At 50.0% G+C, this 17,147-nt stretch overlaps 1 protein-coding gene across 1 annotated transcript; it reads right to left on the minus strand.

Annotated features, from left to right (window-relative positions):
* Nucleotides 1-352: 352 nt before the first annotated feature.
* LOC136610332 (vitelline membrane outer layer protein 1-like) lies at nt 353-13,510 on the minus strand. Its single transcript, XM_066589561.1, has 3 exons — nt 13,349-13,510; nt 11,020-11,132; nt 353-647 (listed from the first exon to the last, which is right to left on the minus strand). Exons 1-3 carry the CDS (start codon nt 13,508-13,510, stop codon nt 353-355), a joined length of 570 nt encoding a protein of 189 aa, XP_066445658.1.
* Between the last annotated feature and the right edge of the window lie 3,637 nt (nt 13,511-17,147).

Below are 17,147 nucleotides of genomic sequence, written 5' to 3' on the forward strand. Positions count from 1 at the left end.
ACATAGCTGTCTGCTTCCTACAGAAATTAGCCCTGTGCTGAAAACACACCAGCCTAGCAAACAGCTGATCAGTGGGAGACCCTCGTTCTATAATTGATGGCCTAACCTGAGGATAGGCTATTAATAATTTACAACTGGACAACCCCTTTAAATACACTGCCATATTTACAAGAAATTGACCCTCAAGCCTTGGTTAATGTAGCTGACAAGGCATGGGGGGTTGCACACGGCACCCTCTAGATAGTGAGCAAGAGACGTCACTCTTATCACAAACAAGAATATGACAGCACAAATTATGACTTTATTTGTGAAATTCACACCAAATTTGCACAAACTCATCTATTTAGATGTTTTATGCGGCACAACATTCGAATTTGACATCATTGAGAGCCGTGTCATCTTCTTCTCCTTGGGGTTTTTCCACTTTGGTTTGGACCCCACAGATCCCATGTGAGCACCTTCCACTCATTACTCCATACTCTCCCCCAGGGTTGCCACATGCTTCTATAGGTTTACCATCTGAACATAGCATCTTCACATTGTTGACCGCTGTGTCATCTCCATCACCCTGTGGATTTTCAACGATCAAGGAAAAACTTATGGGATAACCTTTGGGACACCATGTAACGGGAGTCCAGTCCCCCCAACTGTAGAGTAAGAAAGAACAGAGTTTAGATGGTTGGTTAGCGCTCGCATGACATTTGCTAACCGTGATGATATTGCCTACACTTTCTCTTGGAGGAACATGTATGTGAACACGGAGGACAGCGAGGGGATTGGAAACACTTTGTCCTCTGCTGCAGTATAACTCCCTTTCAGTACATTACGGCCGGGCTCACGCTGGTGAATTTAGATTGCGATTGCACAATCCACGAGCTTTTAAAGACATGCATTTTCGATACAAATTACGTATCCCACAAACGGAAGAAAAAACGCAGCATGCTCTATTCTGCTGCAGAATCTGCCTGGGCGGCCTCCATTAATGTCAACAGAGGCTGTCCGACCCACAGCCCATATACAATCAACATTGCGTATAGGCTGCAGGTACCCAAGTCATCGATAAGCGGTGGCGTAGGAAATGCTAATGAGCAAAAAAAAAATGGACTACGCATGACCGCCAGTTAGAGATGAGCGAACGTACTCGTCCGAGCTTGATGCTTGGGCGAATATTAGGGTGTTCGGGATGCTCGTTACTCTTAACGAGCACCACGCGGTGTTCGGGTTACTTTCACTTTCATCTCTGAGACGTTAGCGTGCTTTTCTGGCCAATAGAAAGACAGGGAAGGCATTACAACTTCCCCCTGTGACGTTCAAGCCCTATACCACCCCCCTGCTGTGAGTGGCTGGCGAGATCAGATGTCACCCGAGTATAAAAATCGGCCCCTCCCGCGGCTCGCCTCAGATGCGTTGTGAGTTAGCTGAGGGAAAGTGCTGTTGTGTTGGAGCTGCTGTAGGGAGAGTGATAGGAGTGAGTGTAGGCTTCAAGAACCCCAACGGTCCTTCTTAGGGCCACATCTATCCGTGTGCAGTAGTGTGGAGGCTGCTGTTAGGAGTGTTGCACAATTTTTTTTTTTTTTCAAAATCGGCTGTGCAGAGCATTGCGCCCTGCAGTAATACTACAGGGACAGAAGTGGTGGTTAGGCAGGGAGAGTGTTAGGTGTGAGTGTAGGCTTCAAGAACCCCAACGGTCCTTCTTAGGGCCACATTTAACCGTGTGCAGTACTGTGCAAGCTGCTGTTAGCAGCGTTGCATTTTTTTTTTTTTTTTCAAAATCGGCTGTGCAGAGCATTGCGCCCTGCAGTAATACTACCGGGACAGAATTGTGTAGGCAGGGCCAGAAGACATATATTATTGATTGAATATAGTCAGTGGGCCTTTTCTTTAAAAAAAAAAAAGGGAAACATTCTATTTGGCCTGCCTCTGACAGTCCTCAGCGTTCTGGGTACGTGTGTGGTGGGTGTTGAGAATGTAAAGAAATCATACGCAGCCAGCTACGTTTAACAGCAGGCTTGCGCCAATTTATTTCCTGCCTGGGAAAAATCACCGCTCTGCTGCACTTCATATAACACTGCAGTTCTGTGGAACACATTTCTTATCTGATTGAATATAGTCAGTGGGCCTTCCCTTTAAAAAAAAAAGGGAAACATTCTATTTGACCTGCCTCTGACAGTACTCAGCGTTCTGGGTACGTGGGTGGTGGGTGGAGAACGTAAAGAAATCATACGCAGCCAGCTACGTTTAACAGCAGGCTTGCGCCAATTTATTTCCTGCCTGGGAAAAATCACCGCTCTGCTGCACTTCATATAACACTGCAGTTCTGTGGAACACAGTTCTTATCTGATTGAATATAGTCAGTGGGCCTTCCCTTTAAAAAAAAAAAGGGAAACATTCTATTTGGCCTGCAGGCTTGCGCCAATTTATTTCCTGGCTGGGAAATCACTGGTAATACAGCATGCTGAGGGGTAGGGGTAGGCCTAGAGGACGTGGACGTGGCTGAGGACGCGTAGGCCCAAGTAAGGGTGTGGGCACAGGCCGAGCTCCTGATCTAGGTGTATCGCAGCCGACTGCTGCGCGATTAGGAGAGAGGCACGTTTCTGGCGTCCCCACATTCATCGCCCAATTAATGGGTCCACGTGGGAGACGTTTATTAGAAAATGAGCAGTGTGAGCAGGTCCTGTCGTGGATGGCAGAAAGTGCTTCGAGCAAGCTATCATCCACCCACAGTTCTGCGCCGTCCAGTGCTGCAAATCCGAATCCTCTGTCTGCTGCTCCTCCTTCCTCCCAGCCTCCTCACTCCACTACAATGACACATGCTCAGGAGCGGGAAGACTCCCAGGAACTGTTCTTGGGCCCCTGCTCAGATTGGGTAGCAGTGGTTCCTCTCCCACCAGAGGAGTTTATCGTCACTGATGCCCAACCATTGGAAAGTTCCCGGGGTCCGGGGGATGAGACGGGGGACTTCCGGCAACTGTCTCAAGACCTTTCAGTGGGTGAGGAGGACGATGACGATGAGACACAGTAGTAGTAAGGGCAGTAAGTGCGAGGGAGGAGCGCACAGAGGATTCGGAGGAAGAGCAGCAGGACGATGAGGTGACTGACCCCACCTGGTGTGCAACGCCTACTCAGGACAGGTCTTCAGAGGGGGAGGCAAGGGCAGCAGCAGGGCAGGTTGCAAGAGGCAGTGCGGTGTCCATGGGTAGAGGCAGGGCCAGACCGAATAATCCACCAACTGTTTCCCAAAGCGCACCCTCGCGCCATGCCACCCTGCAGAGGCCGAGGTGCTCTAAGGTCTGGCAGTTTTTCACAGAGATGCCTAACGACCGACGAACAGTGGTGTGCAACCTTTGTCGTGCCAAGATCAGCCGGGGAGCCACCACCAACAGCCTCACCACCACCAGCATGCGCAGACATATGATGGCCAAACACCCCACAAGGTGGGCCGAAAGCCGTTCACCGCCTCCGGTTTGCACCGCTGCCTCTCCCCTTGTGCCCCAACCTGCCACTGAGATCCAACCCCCCTCTGAGGACACAGGCACTACCGTCTCCTGGCCTGCACCCACAACCTCACCTCCGGTGTCCTTGGCCCCATCCAGCAATGTATCGCACCGCACCGTCCAGCCGTCGCTAGCGCAAGTCTTTGAGCGCAAGCGCAAGTACGCCGCCACGCACCCGCACGCTCAAACGTTAACCGTCCACATAGCGAAATTTATCAGCCTTGAGATGCTGCCGTATAGGGTTGTGGAAACGGAGTCCTTCAAAAGTATGATGGCGGCGGCGGCCCCGCGCTACTCAGTTCCCTGTCGCCAAAACTTTTCCCGATGTGCCATCCCAGCCCTGCACGACCACGTCTCCCGCAACATTGTACGCGCCCTCACCAATGCGGTTAGTGGCAAGGTCCACTTAACAACGGACACGTGGACAAGCACAGGCGGGCAGGGCCACTACATCTCCCTGACGGCACATTGGGTGAATTTAGTGGAGGCTGGGACAGAGTCAGAGCCTGGGACCGCTCACGTCCTACCCACCCCCAGAATTGCAGGCCCCAGCTCGGTGCTGGTATGTTCGGCGGTGTATGCTTCCTCCACTAAAGCACCCTCCTCCTCCTCCTCCTCCTCAACCTCTGTCTCGCAATCTAGATGTGTCAGCAGCAGCAGGACGTCGCCAGCAGTCGGTGTCGCGCGGCGTGGTAGCACAGCGGTGGGCAAGCGTCAGCAGGCCGTGCTGAAACTACTCAGCTTAGGAGAGAAGAGGCACATGGCCCACAAACTGCTGCAGGGTCTAACAGAGCAGACCGACCGTTGGCTTGCGCCGCTGAGCCTCTAACCGGGCATGGTCATGTGTGACAACGGCCGTAACCTGGTGGCGGCTCTGCAGCTCGGCAGCCTCACGCACGTGCCATGCCTGGCCCACGTCTTTAATTTGGTGGTTCAGCGCTTTCTGAAAAGCTACCCACGATTGTCAGACCTGCCCGGAAAGGTGCGCCGGCTCTGCGCACATTTCCGCAAGTCCCACACGGACGCTGCCACCCTGCGGACACTGCAACATCGGTTTAATCTGCCAGTGCACCGACTGCTGTGCGACGTGCCCACACGGTGAACTCTACGCTCCACATGTTGGCCAGGCACTATGAGCAGCGTAGAGCTATAGTGGAATACCAACTCCAACATGGGCGGCGCCGTGGGAGTCAGCCTCCTCAATTCTTTTCAGAAGAGTGGGCCTGGTTGGCAGACATCTGCCTGGTCCTTGGAAAGTTTGAGGAGTCTACCCAGGTGGTGAGCGGCGATGCTGCAATCATTAGCGTCACCATTCCTCTGCTATGCCTCTTGAGAAGTTCCCTGCAAAGCATAAAGGCAAATGCTTTGCGCTCGGAAACGGAGGCGGGGGAAGACAGTATGTCGCTGGATAGTCAGAGCACCCTCCTGTCTATATCTCAGCGCATTGAGGAGGAGGAGGAGCATGAGGAGGATGAGGAGGAGGGGGAAGAGACAGCTTGGCCCACTGCTGACGGTACCCATGCTGCTTGCCTGTCATCCTTTCAGCGTGTATGGCCTGAGGAGGAGGAGGCGGAGGAGGAGGAGGAGGATCCTGAAAGTGATATTTCTAGTGAAGACAGCCATGTGTTGCGTACAGGTACCCTGGCACACATGGCTGACTTCTTGTTAGGATGCCTTTCTCGTGACCCTCGTGTTGCACGCATTCTGGCCACTACGGATTACTGGGTGTACACACTGCTCGACCCACGGTATAAGGAGAACCTTTCCACTCTCATTCCCGAAGAGGAAAGGGGTTCGAGAGTGTTGCTATACCACAGGACCCTGGCGGACAAGCTGATGGTAAAATTCCCCTCCGACAGCGCAAGTGGCAGAAGGCGCAGTTCAGAGGGCCAAGTAGCAGGGGAGGTGCGGAGATCGAGCAGCATGTACAGCACAGGCAGTGCAACACTCTTTAAGGCCCTGGACAGCTTTATGGCTCCCCACCAAGACTGTGTCACCGCTCCCCAGTCAAGGCTGAGTCGGCAGGAGCACTGTAAAAGGATGGTGAGGGAGTACATAGCCGATCGCACGACCGTCCTCCGTGACGCCTCTGCCCCCTACAACTACTGGGTGTTGAAGCTGGACACGTGGCCTGAACTCGCGCTGTATGCCCTGGAGGTGCTTGCTTGTCCTGCGGCTAGCGTCTTGTCAGAGAGGGTGTTTAGTGCGGCTGGGGGAATCATCACAGATAAGCGTACACGCCTGGCAACCGACAGTGCCGACAGGCTTACACTCATCAAGATGAACAAAGCCTGGATTTCCCCAGACTTCTCTTCTCCACCAGCGGACAGCAGCTATACCTAAGCAATACGTAGGCTGCACCTGCGGATGGAAGCATCGTTCTGTATCACCATCCAAAACGGTGACATCAATCTGTGTATAATATTCATCCTCCTCCTCCTCCTCCTGCTCCTCCTCCTGAAACCTCACGTAATCACGCCGAACGGGCAATTTTTCTTTGGGCCACAAGGCTCACTCATATAATTTTTCCAAACAATTTTTATACGTTTCAATGCTCTTACAAGCGATGAAACTTTAACTTGAACCAATTTTTCGTTAAACTGGGCTGCCTCCAGGCCTAGTTACCACTTAAGCCACATTAACCAAAGCGATTCATGGGTTTCACCTGCCCTCTTGGTTGGGCATGGCCAATTTTTTCTGAGGTACTGTACATTAGTACTGTTGCTACACCAATTTTTTTGGGCCCTCACCTACAGTGTAATCATTGTAATTTCTATGTTCTTCACCTGCACTCATGGTACAGAAAGGTGTGTGGGGTTGGCCTACACTTTTGCTACATAAATGTAACTGGGGCCTTGTCTATACTGCAGCTACTGAAATGTGAAAGAGACTGTTATCTCCCTAAACTGCTGCAATGGGAATTGTTACTGGGGCTTGTCTTGAGTGCTACTATTACTGAAATGGAACTAAGACTGCGCTCCTCCTATACTGCTGCTTCGGAATTGTTACTGGGGCTTGTCTTGAGTGCTACTATTACTGAAATGGAACTAAGACTGCGCTCCTCCTATACTGCTGCTTCGGAATTGTTACTGGGGCCTGTCTGGAGTGCTACTATTACTGAAATGGAACTAAGACTGTGCTCCCCCTACACTGCTGCTAGTGATATGTTAGTGGGGCCTGTCCCTAATACTTCCGCTGAAATGTTAATAATTCTGGGCTCTGCCTATACCGCAGCTAATGGTATGTCACTGGGGCGTGGAAACAGAGGCTTCACAAAGACATGATGGCGGCGAGGCCATTTCCCACCAACGCTGTTACTGTTAAGGTGCATACAACCACGGACACGTGGAGAGGACACATAGTGCCTCCAAAACATCCCCCTCCTCCTCTAACAATGAAAACATTCTTGGCAAATACCTTTGCATTGGTCCGTCTGGTGGCAGTCCAAGAATTTCACCTTTAACGACACTACAAGAGAGCACCACCACCATCCCCCCGCCACGGCCCACTTAATCATGGCCACATTCCGAAAACCAACTACGTAAAACCGCGCTACTAGGTCCGCAGTCACCACCACATTACCACCAACGAGGTTACTGTTAAGGTACATATTACCAGTCTGACTGGGGCATGCAGTGTGGGCCGAAGCCCACCTGTATTGTATCTGACGTTAGCTCTGCTGAGTAGGGCACTGCAATGGGATATATTTATGTACCACCGGTGGGTTCCAGGGAGCCACCCATGCTGTAGGTGCACACGGAGTTTAACCTACATCTGTCCACTTGTAAAGAACCCCAGTCTGAATGGGGCATGCAGTGTGGGCAGAAGCCCACCTGCATTAAGCACGACATTACCTCAGCTGTGTTGGGCAATGCAATGGGATATATTTATGTACCGCCGGTGGCTTCCTGGCACCCACCCATGCTGTAGGTGCACACGGAGTTTAACCTACATCTGTCCACTTGTAAAGAACCCCAGTCTGACTGGGGCATGCAGTGTGGGCCGAAGCCCACCTGTATTGTATCTGACGTTAGCTCTGCTGAGTAGGGCACTGCAATGGGATATATTTATGTACCACCGGTGGGTTCCAGGGAGCCACCCATGCTGTAGGTGCACACGGAGTTTAACCTACATCTGTCCACTTGTAAACAACCCCAGTCTGACTGGGGCATGCAGTGTGGGCCGAAGCCCACCTGCATTAAACATGACATAACCTCAGCTGTGTTGGGCAATGCAATGGGATATATTTATGTACCGCCGGTGGCTTCCTGGCACCCACCCATGCTGTAGGTGCACACGTAGTTTAACCTACATCTGTCCACTTGTAAAGAACCCCAGTCTGACTGGGGCATGCAGTGTGGGCCGAAGCCCACCTGCATTAAACATGACATTACTATCTCAGCTGTGATGGGCAATGCAATGGGATATTTTTATGTACCGCCGGTGGCTTCCTGGCACCCACCCATGCTGTCGGTCCACAGGGAGTTGTAAATGCATCTGTTTCCACTTCTAAAGAACCCCAGTCTGACTGGGGCATGCAGTGTGGGCCGAAGCCCAACTGCATTAAGCACGACATTACTACCTCAGCTGTGTTTGGCAATGCAATGGGATATTTTTATGTACCGCCGGTGGGTTCCAGGGAGCCACCCATGCTGTGGGTGCACACGGAATTCCCATTGTGGAGTTGTACCTGCCTGTGACTATTTATAAAAAACCGCGGTCTGACTGGGGCGTGCAGACACCTTGACAGAACGGTGTGTGGCACATAGGTTCCCCATTGCTATGCCCACGTGTGCAGCTCCAGATGGAGGTGGCACAGGATTGGATTTCTCATTGCTTCTGTACAGCATTGTGGACTGTCGGCCCGCCCCTTTTATGGGGGGGTCGCTGCCTAGCCATGCCAACCCTCTGCAGTGTGTGCCTGCTTTTCCTGTGGCAGACGCACTTATAAATAGACATGAGGGTGACGTGGCATGAGGGCAGCTGAAGGCTGGGCAGGGACAGTTTGGTGTGCGCTGTGGACACTGGGTCGTGGGGGGGGGGGGTTTGGGCAGCATGTAACACAGGAGAAGTGGCAGCGGAGTGTCATGCAGGCAGTGATTGTGCTTTGTTGGAGGTAGTGTGGTGCTTAACTAAGGTATGCCATGCTAATGAGGGCTTTTCAGAAGTAAAAGTTGTTGGGAGGGGGGGGGGCACCCACTCTTGCCGCTATTGTGGCTTAATAGTGGGACCTGGGAACTTGAGATGCAGCCCAACATGTAGCCCCTCGCCTGCCCTATCCGTTGCTGTGTCGTTCCCATCACTTTCTTGAATTGCCCAGATTTTCACACATGAAAACCTTAGCGAGCATCGGCGAAATACAAAAATGCTCGGGTCGCCCATTGACTTCAATGGGGTTCGTTATTCGAAACGAACCCTCGAGCATCGCGAAAAGTTCGTCTCGAGTAACGAGCACCCGAGCATTTTGGTGCTCGCTCATCTCTACCGCCAGTCCTTCGCAATAGAGAAATGGCAGGTATGCAGGGTCGCTTGCCGGGCTCACAGCCGGAATCTGCTGTAAGCCTCCTGAATGCAGAATTCAGTCCATCCGTGTGAGCCCAACCTAAAGGACAAGTTACCACCTGTCCACAGGGTAGGGAATTACTTAGCTGATCAGTGGTGTCTCACTGCCTATCTTAAGAAAGGGGGTCCCATGTCCTCCTCACTGCCCTTCCAGCAGTGAGGAGAAGACTAAATGACAACCAGTCCACCATTCACTTTCAATGGTAGTGCCAAGATACCTGAGCAGCACATGCTTGGGTATTTTCATCAGCCTCACTGAAAAGAATGAAGCGCTGACCATGCCTGCTCAGCCAGCGCTCCATCCAGAGTGACCTCACTGCGAGGGAAGAATTGAGCCCCGTGGTGACACAAGAGCGGGAGACAGGAGCCCCCCAGGAATCAGCAAGGTAATCCATATCCTGGGGACAGGGAATAGCTTGAAATTCTGATACAAGCCCTTTAATGTCCTTGAATTAATATTGAGGTACACAAGTATTGTTTTCCATTTCTAATTCTGACTTCATATCTTCTAGCATCTCCTTCTTGTTCATTGTGTGTGGGGAATAGGCTTCTCCCCTAACATGGCAGCTGTTCCTTGCTGGATCCAATGCACTGTCATGGTCTCAGTGCCTCAGGTTGTGACATAAAGTATTGTACACCCGTTGCACTTAGACCCTGAGTCCAGCTGGGAACAGGTGCGCTGTAAGGGCAGAACCCATCTATAGCACAGCATGACTTCTCCTTACATTGCACTGGGGGCAGATAAGCAAAGGCAGGAGACTAATAAAAGCAGTGCTGCAGGGCAGATCTTGGGGTGGAACAACTATGTTTAAAAATTACTAAACTATGAAGCAGGCTTTATAAATACACTGTTAGGGTATATGGAACAGCTGTGCCTGCACTAAAGAGAACAGTGCAGGCACAGCCGGAGCGCCCGGTTCAGCTATGCAGCTAGCTTGCTGAAGACGGATTTCTCAGCACTGTCTTCACCTAGCTGCGTAGCTAAATGGGGGGTTTGTATGAAAAATGTTCAGAATAGGCTGATAAACATATTACAAAAATGCTTATAATTGCCTATTCTGTACATTAAAAATAATAAAGTAAAAAGCAGCTAGTCTTCAAGAGAAGAGGAAAAACATTGAATATCCCGGCCCATAACTTTAGAGATACATCTTTGTTTGGAAATTGTGTCTATGTTTCTGACCTTCAGCATATGTAAACAGGTTGTCCAGTTGTAAATTATTCATGGCCTCTCTGTAGGACAGGCCATCAATAGTAGATCGGCAGGGGTCTTCCACCGTGGGCCACAGCCAATAGGCTGTTTTACAATTTCTGCAGCAAGCAAACAGCTCCATTTTCTCTGCAATGGCCAAGCTTGGTATTACAGCCAAAGTTCTCATTCCCTACTATGGGAACTTGCCCTGCAATACCAAACCTGGCTACTGCAATGAGGATGGAGCTGTCTGCTTCCTGCAGAAAACAGTTCAGTGCAGAAGCACACTGCCTGTGTGAGCAGACAACTAGCGGTGGACCTCTGCTGATCTACTAATGATGGCCTGTTCTGCCAAGAGGTTATCATTAATTTACAACCAGACAACCCCCTTAGGGCTCATGAGCGCTGGTTTCCTACAGAAGCATTCACATGAAAGAATTTTAGAAGCCCAAAATACATGCACTTGCCAAAGATAGGACAGGTAGCGGGGTGTGCGCAAAGATAGGGCCTCTCCTTTCCATAGACTCCTATGGGAGCTGGAAAACACGCGCCCCGCACCTCGGATTGTGTGAAGGGACTAGCTCATATAGCTGGAATTCACCTGTTCACGTGATCTATAGTGCAGTATAGCCGCCATCTTTGCAAGTGCCTATACTGCGTGCAGACAGCGCTCGTGCGAGCGAGCCCTTAAGGGAATGAATAGTGTAGAGAGTGGCTGAAGAATCCTAAACCCAAGGCAAACATCTGTTTAAGACAATTGTATGGACTTACTGTCCTTCTGTAGATGAGATCATAGCCTTAATATTTGTATCGGTCTTGCTAGTACAATATAGCCTAATAGCATTCACGGACGTGTCATCTCCAGATCCTTGGCTTCTTTCTACCTGAAACCAAAAACATTGTGATGTTCAGAATACAACATAGCTTTATATTATATGTGGCAACCATGAATACACAGAAACCCTGCTGGTAGCTCTTAAATCAAACACTGTACTGCTGTCCCATCATGAACACTCATTCATCTTTATGGTCCTAGTATACATTGGGGAAACATTGTCTCAGCCCACTGTTTCTGGAACGATAAGCTGTCAATTGTGTGCATATGGGGGGTCTTCCAGCTCTCCCCAAACAAATGATGTTGGGCAAAAGAAAGATTGGACATCTTAATATGATGTTTTCCATGGACATACATGTAAGCCATCACTAGAGCTGTCCTGCAGTGGCTTACTCATCACTGCCCACGAATACTTGGACAACTGAATGATCATGTGTATAGGTGAGTCAGGATAAATGACTGATGGTCGAAGAAGCTACTGAAGATGTATGCGAGCCCCTATCTATAGAGTAGTCCTACTCACTGTCTGTACATCCATCCTAGCCCCTACCTATACAGTAGTCCTACTCACTGTCTATACATACGTCCTAGCCCCTATCTATACAGTAGTCCTACTCACTGTCTGTACATCCATCCTAGCCCCTATCTATACAGTAGTCCTACTCCCTGTCTATACATCCATCCGAGTCCCTACTTATACAGTAGTCCTGCTCACTGTGTATACATCCGTCCTAGCCTCTATCTATACAGTAGTCCTCCTCACTGTCTGTACATCTGTCCTAGCCCCTATCTATACAGTAATCCTCCTCACTGTCTGTACATCTGTCCGAGCCCCTATCCATACAGTAGTCCTACTCCCTGTCTATACATCCATCCTAGCCCCTGTCTATACAGTAGTCCTCCTCACTGTCTGTACATCTGTCCTAGCCCCTATCTATACAGTAATCCTCCTCACTGTCTGTACATCTGTCCTAGCCCCTATCTATACAGTAGTCCTACTTCCTGTCTATACATCCGTCCAAGCCCCCCTCTATACAGTAGTCCTACTCACTGTCTGTACATCTGTCCAAGCCCCTATCTATACAGTAGTCCTACTCACTGTCTATACATCCATCCTAGCCCCTACATATACAGTAGTCCTACTCACTGTCTGTACATCCATCCTAGCCCCTATCTATACAGTAGTCCTCCTCACTGTCTGTACATCCATACTAGCCTCTGTCTATACAGTAGTCCTCCTCACTGTCTGTACATCTGTCCTGGTCTTTGCCCATGCTTTAGTCCTTGTCCCTGTCTGCATCATATCAGTACCTTAATATGCACCCACCCAGACTCCTGCCTATACATCTTATTACTAACTGTCTGTCCATCCACCTTATTCCCCTTCCTTTATTACCTGTTTGTACATCTACCCTAGCCCCTGTCTTTACATTCAGCCTTGGCTCTGTCTATAATTAGGTCCCTACTTTAGGACTTCCTTACATGAGCGTGATTTAGTCCTTTTATGCGGCCCTGATAATCATAACGGGAGGAGATGCAACCATTGATTTTAATAGTTTCGTTTTCATTACCAGTATTCTCAGCCCCTAAAATTACGTGTGGGAAAGGTCAGGCAGGACTATCTTCTCAATGTTTCATTTTCTAAACTAGTGCCATATGACGCAGAGTTTTAATGCCCTGGAAAACAAAAAAACCCTAGTTCATTCGCATTTACGCTCCGGTGAGCGTTGTTGCGCCTACGCCCGTGTATTTTGCCCTTATTTGACCTCTCTGCGCATTCCTCATATAACAACCTCAGACTGACCAGTTCTGGCTCCTATCTGTATGACGTACTCAGCACTACATCAGGGTAAGGGCTCATTTTCACGTGAGTATTTGCGCTTTGTATTACATGCGTATTTTTTATACATCTAATACGTAGAGCTTAAATCACTGTGTTCTTCACAATTACGTGTATCAGAAAAAAATTACAGTACGTCCTACCGTGGTCCATAATATAGACCAAAATTGCCTATTAAAGCCAATGGTATTGCGTAAATTTGCAGTGAATATACAGGATACATGCAAATTCACTGCGTATTTACGCAAGAAGGAAGGAGAATCTATGGGACCTTCTTTTTTGCACACGTGAATATAAGCCACAAAACCTACTCAATACAAAGGTAATCTGCCCAGTTCAGTACTATCCCTGCGTGTTTGTACAACTGAATACACATACATCCTTGTGAATGAGCCCCACTTCACAATCTTCCATACATTACTCACTTTAAGCTGGAAGCCTCGCACCAGTGTTCCTTTGTCACAAACCTCCATGGGGCCCCAGGTACCCCTTCTATCTCCATTCGGAACTGATATGGTGCTTGGAGAGCTCTTTTGAGCCGCCACCAAGTTCTGCAGAGTCACCAAGATGAGGAGGACGGCCAACATGTTGTCTTGTGTATGATGCTCACCACGTAAGTATGGAAGCTGCTGGTAGATGGTTGAGGCTGTTTATTAAACCCGTCATATCCCTCACATATATATAGTAGGTACTTAACAAGGAACAATCGCCAAAGTATTTTACTTAATATCCTGGAAGGGACAAGAGATCATTGTTAATTGAGAAATATTTTGTTCTTCCTTGTCTTTCCTAAGTCTTAAAGGGGTTGTCCTGCAAAAGCAAGTGGGGTTATACACTTCTGTATGGCCATATTAATGCACTTTGTAATATACATCGTGCATTAAATATGAGCCAAACAGAAGTTATTCACTTACCTGTTCCGTTGCTAGCGTCCTCGTCTCCATGGTGCCGTCTAATTTTCAGCGTCTAATCGCCCGATTAGACGCGCTTGCGCAGTCCGGTCTTCTTCTTTTCTGAATGGGGCCGCTCGTGCCGGAGAGCGGCTCCTCGTAGCTCCGCCCCGTCACGTGCCGATTCCAGCCAATCAGGAGGATGGAATCGGCAATGGACCGCACAGAAGACCTGCGGTCCACCGAGGGTGAAGATCCCGGCGGCCATCTTCACAAGGTAAGTAAGAAGTCACCGGAGCGCGGGGATTCAGGTAAGCACTATCCGTTTTTTTTTTTTTTAACCCCTGCATCGGGTTTGTCTCGCGCCGAACGGGGGGGCTATTGAGAAAAAAAAACCCGTTTCGGCGCGGGACAACCCCTATAATGTTTGGCCTTGCTCTGGGTTGAGTACTGAAGGTCTTTTCTTTGTCTTATGACTAGAGATGAGCGAGCACCAAAATGCTTGGGTGCTCGTTACTCGGGACGAAATTATCGCGATGCTCGAGGGTTCGTTTCGAGTAACAAACCCCATTGAAGTCAATGGGCGACCGGAGCATTTTTGTATTTCGCCGATGCTCGCTAAGGTTTTCATGTGTGAAAATCTGGGTAATTCAAGAAAGTGATGGGAACGACACAGAAACGGATAGGGCAGGCGAGGGGCTACATGTTGGGCTGCATCTCAAGTTCACAGGTCCCACTATTAAGCCACAATAGCGGCAAGAGTGGGCCCCCCCCCCTCCCAACAACTTTTACTTCTGAAAAGCCCTCATTAGCAATGCACACCTTAGCTAAGCACCACACTACCTCCAACAAAGCACAATCACTGCCTGCATGACACTCCGCTGCCACTTCTCCTGGGTTACATGCTGCCCAACCCCCCCCCCCCGCACGACCCAGTGTCCACAGCACACACCAAACTGTCCCTGCCCAGCCTTCAGCTGCCCTCATGCCACACCACACTCATGTCTATTTATACGTGCATCTGCCATGAGGAAAAGCAGGCACACACTGCAGAGGGTTGGCATGGCTAGGCAGCGACCCCCGCATAAAAGGGGCAGGCTGATAGTCCACAATGCTGTACAGAAGCAATGAGAAATCCAATCCTGTGCCACCTCCATCTGGAGCTGCACACGTGGGAATAGCAATGGGGAACCTATGTGCCACACACTATTCATTCTGTCAAGGTGTCTGCATGCCCCAGTCAGACCGCGGTTTTTTATAAATAGTCACAGGCAGGTACAACTCCGCAATAGGAATTCCGTGTGCACCCACAGCATGGGTGGCTCCCTGGAACCCACCGGCGGTACATAGAAATATCCCATTGCATTGCCCAACACAGCTGAGCTAGTAATGTCGTGCTTAATGCAGGTAGGCTTCGGCCCACACTGCATGTCCCAGTCTGACTGGGGTTCTTTTCAAGTGTACAGATGTAGTAAAAACTCTGTGTGCACCTACAGCATGGGTGGCTCCCTGGAACCCACCGGCGGTACATAGAAATATCCCATTGCATTGCCCAACACAGCTGAGGTAGTAATGTCGTGCTTAATGCAGGTGGGCTTCGGCCCACACTGCATGCCCCAGTCAGACTGGGGTTCTTTTCAAGTGTACAGATGTAGTAAAAACTCCGTGTGCACCTACAGCATGGGTGGGTGCCAGGAAGCCACCGGCGGTACATAGAAATATCCCATTGCATTGCCCAACACAGCTGAGGTAGTAATGTTGTGCTTAATGCAGGTGGGCTTCGGCCCACACTGCATGCCCCAGTCTGACTGGGGTTCTTTTCAAGTGTACAGATGTAGTAAAAACTCTGTGTGCACCTACAGCATGGGTGGGTGCCAGGAAGCCACCGGGGGTACATAGAAATATCCCATTGCATTGCCCAACACAGCTGAGGTAGTAATGTCGTGCTTAATGCAGGTGGGCTTCGGCCCACACTGCATGCCCCATTCTGACTGGGGTTCTTTTCAAGTGTACAGATGGAGTAAAAACTCCGTGTGCACCTACAGCATGGGTGGCTCCCTGGAACCCACCGGCGGTACATAGAAATATCCCATTGCATTGCCCAACACAGCTGAGGTAGTAATGTCGTGCTTAATGCAGGTGGGCTTCGGCCCACACTGCATGCCCCAGTCAGACTGGGGTTCTTTTCAAGTGTACAGATGTAGTAAAAACTCCGTGTGCACCTACAGCATGGGTGGCTCCCTGGAACCCACCGGTGGTACATAGAAATATCCCATTGCATTGCCCAACACAGCTGAGGTAGTAATGTCGTGCTTAATGCAGGTGGGCTAAAAATTTATTTGATTACACTGTAGGCGAGGGCCCACAAAAATTGCTGTATCAACAGTACTAATGTACCTGAAAAAAATTGGCCATGGCCAACCAAGAGGGCAGGTGAAACCCATTAATCGCTTTGGTTAATGTGGCTTAAGTGGTAACTAGGCCTGGAGGCAGCCCAGTTTAACGAAAAATTGGTTCAAGTTAAAGTTCCAACGCTTTTCAGAGCATTGAAACTTATAAAAATTGTTTAGAAAAATTATGAGTGAGCCTTGTGGCCCTAAGAAAAATTGCCCGTTCAGCGTGATTACGTGAGGTTTCAGGAGGAGGAGCAGGAGGAGGAGGAGGAATATTAGACACAGATTGATGAAGCAGAAATGTCCCCGTTTTGGATGGTGAGAGAGAACGTAGCTTCCATCCGCGGGTGCAGCCTACGTATTGCTTACGTATCGCTGCTGTCCGCTGGTGGAGAAGAGAAGTCTGGGGAAATCCAGGCTTTGTTCATCTTGATGAGTGTTAGCCTCTCGGCACTGTCGGTTGACAGGCGGGTACGCTTATCTGTGATGATTCCCCCAGCCGCACTAAACACCCTCTCCGACAAGACGCTAGCCGCAGGACAAGCAAGCACCTCCAGGGCATACAGCGCTAGTTCAGGCCACGTGTCCAGCTTCGACACCCAGTAGTTGTAGGGGGCAGAGGCGTCACCGAGGATGGTCGTGCGATCGGCTACGTACTCCCTCACCATCCTTTTACAGTGCTCCCGCCGACTCAGCCTTGACTGGGGAGCGGTGACACAGTCTTGCTGGGGAGCCATAAAGCTGGCCAGGCCCTTAAAGACTGTTGCACTGTCTGGGCTGTACATGCTGCTCGATCTACGCACCTCCCCTGCTACCTGGCCCTCGGAACTGCGCCTTCTGCCACTAGCGCTGTCGGATGGGAATTTTACCATCAGCTTGTCTGCCAGGGTCCTGTGGTATAGCAACACTCTCGAACCCCTTTCCTCTTCGGGAATGAAACT

Source organism: Eleutherodactylus coqui, chromosome 2 (genome assembly GCF_035609145.1).
Source record: "Eleutherodactylus coqui strain aEleCoq1 chromosome 2, aEleCoq1.hap1, whole genome shotgun sequence".
Lineage (NCBI taxonomy): Eukaryota > Metazoa > Chordata > Amphibia > Anura > Eleutherodactylidae > Eleutherodactylus > Eleutherodactylus coqui.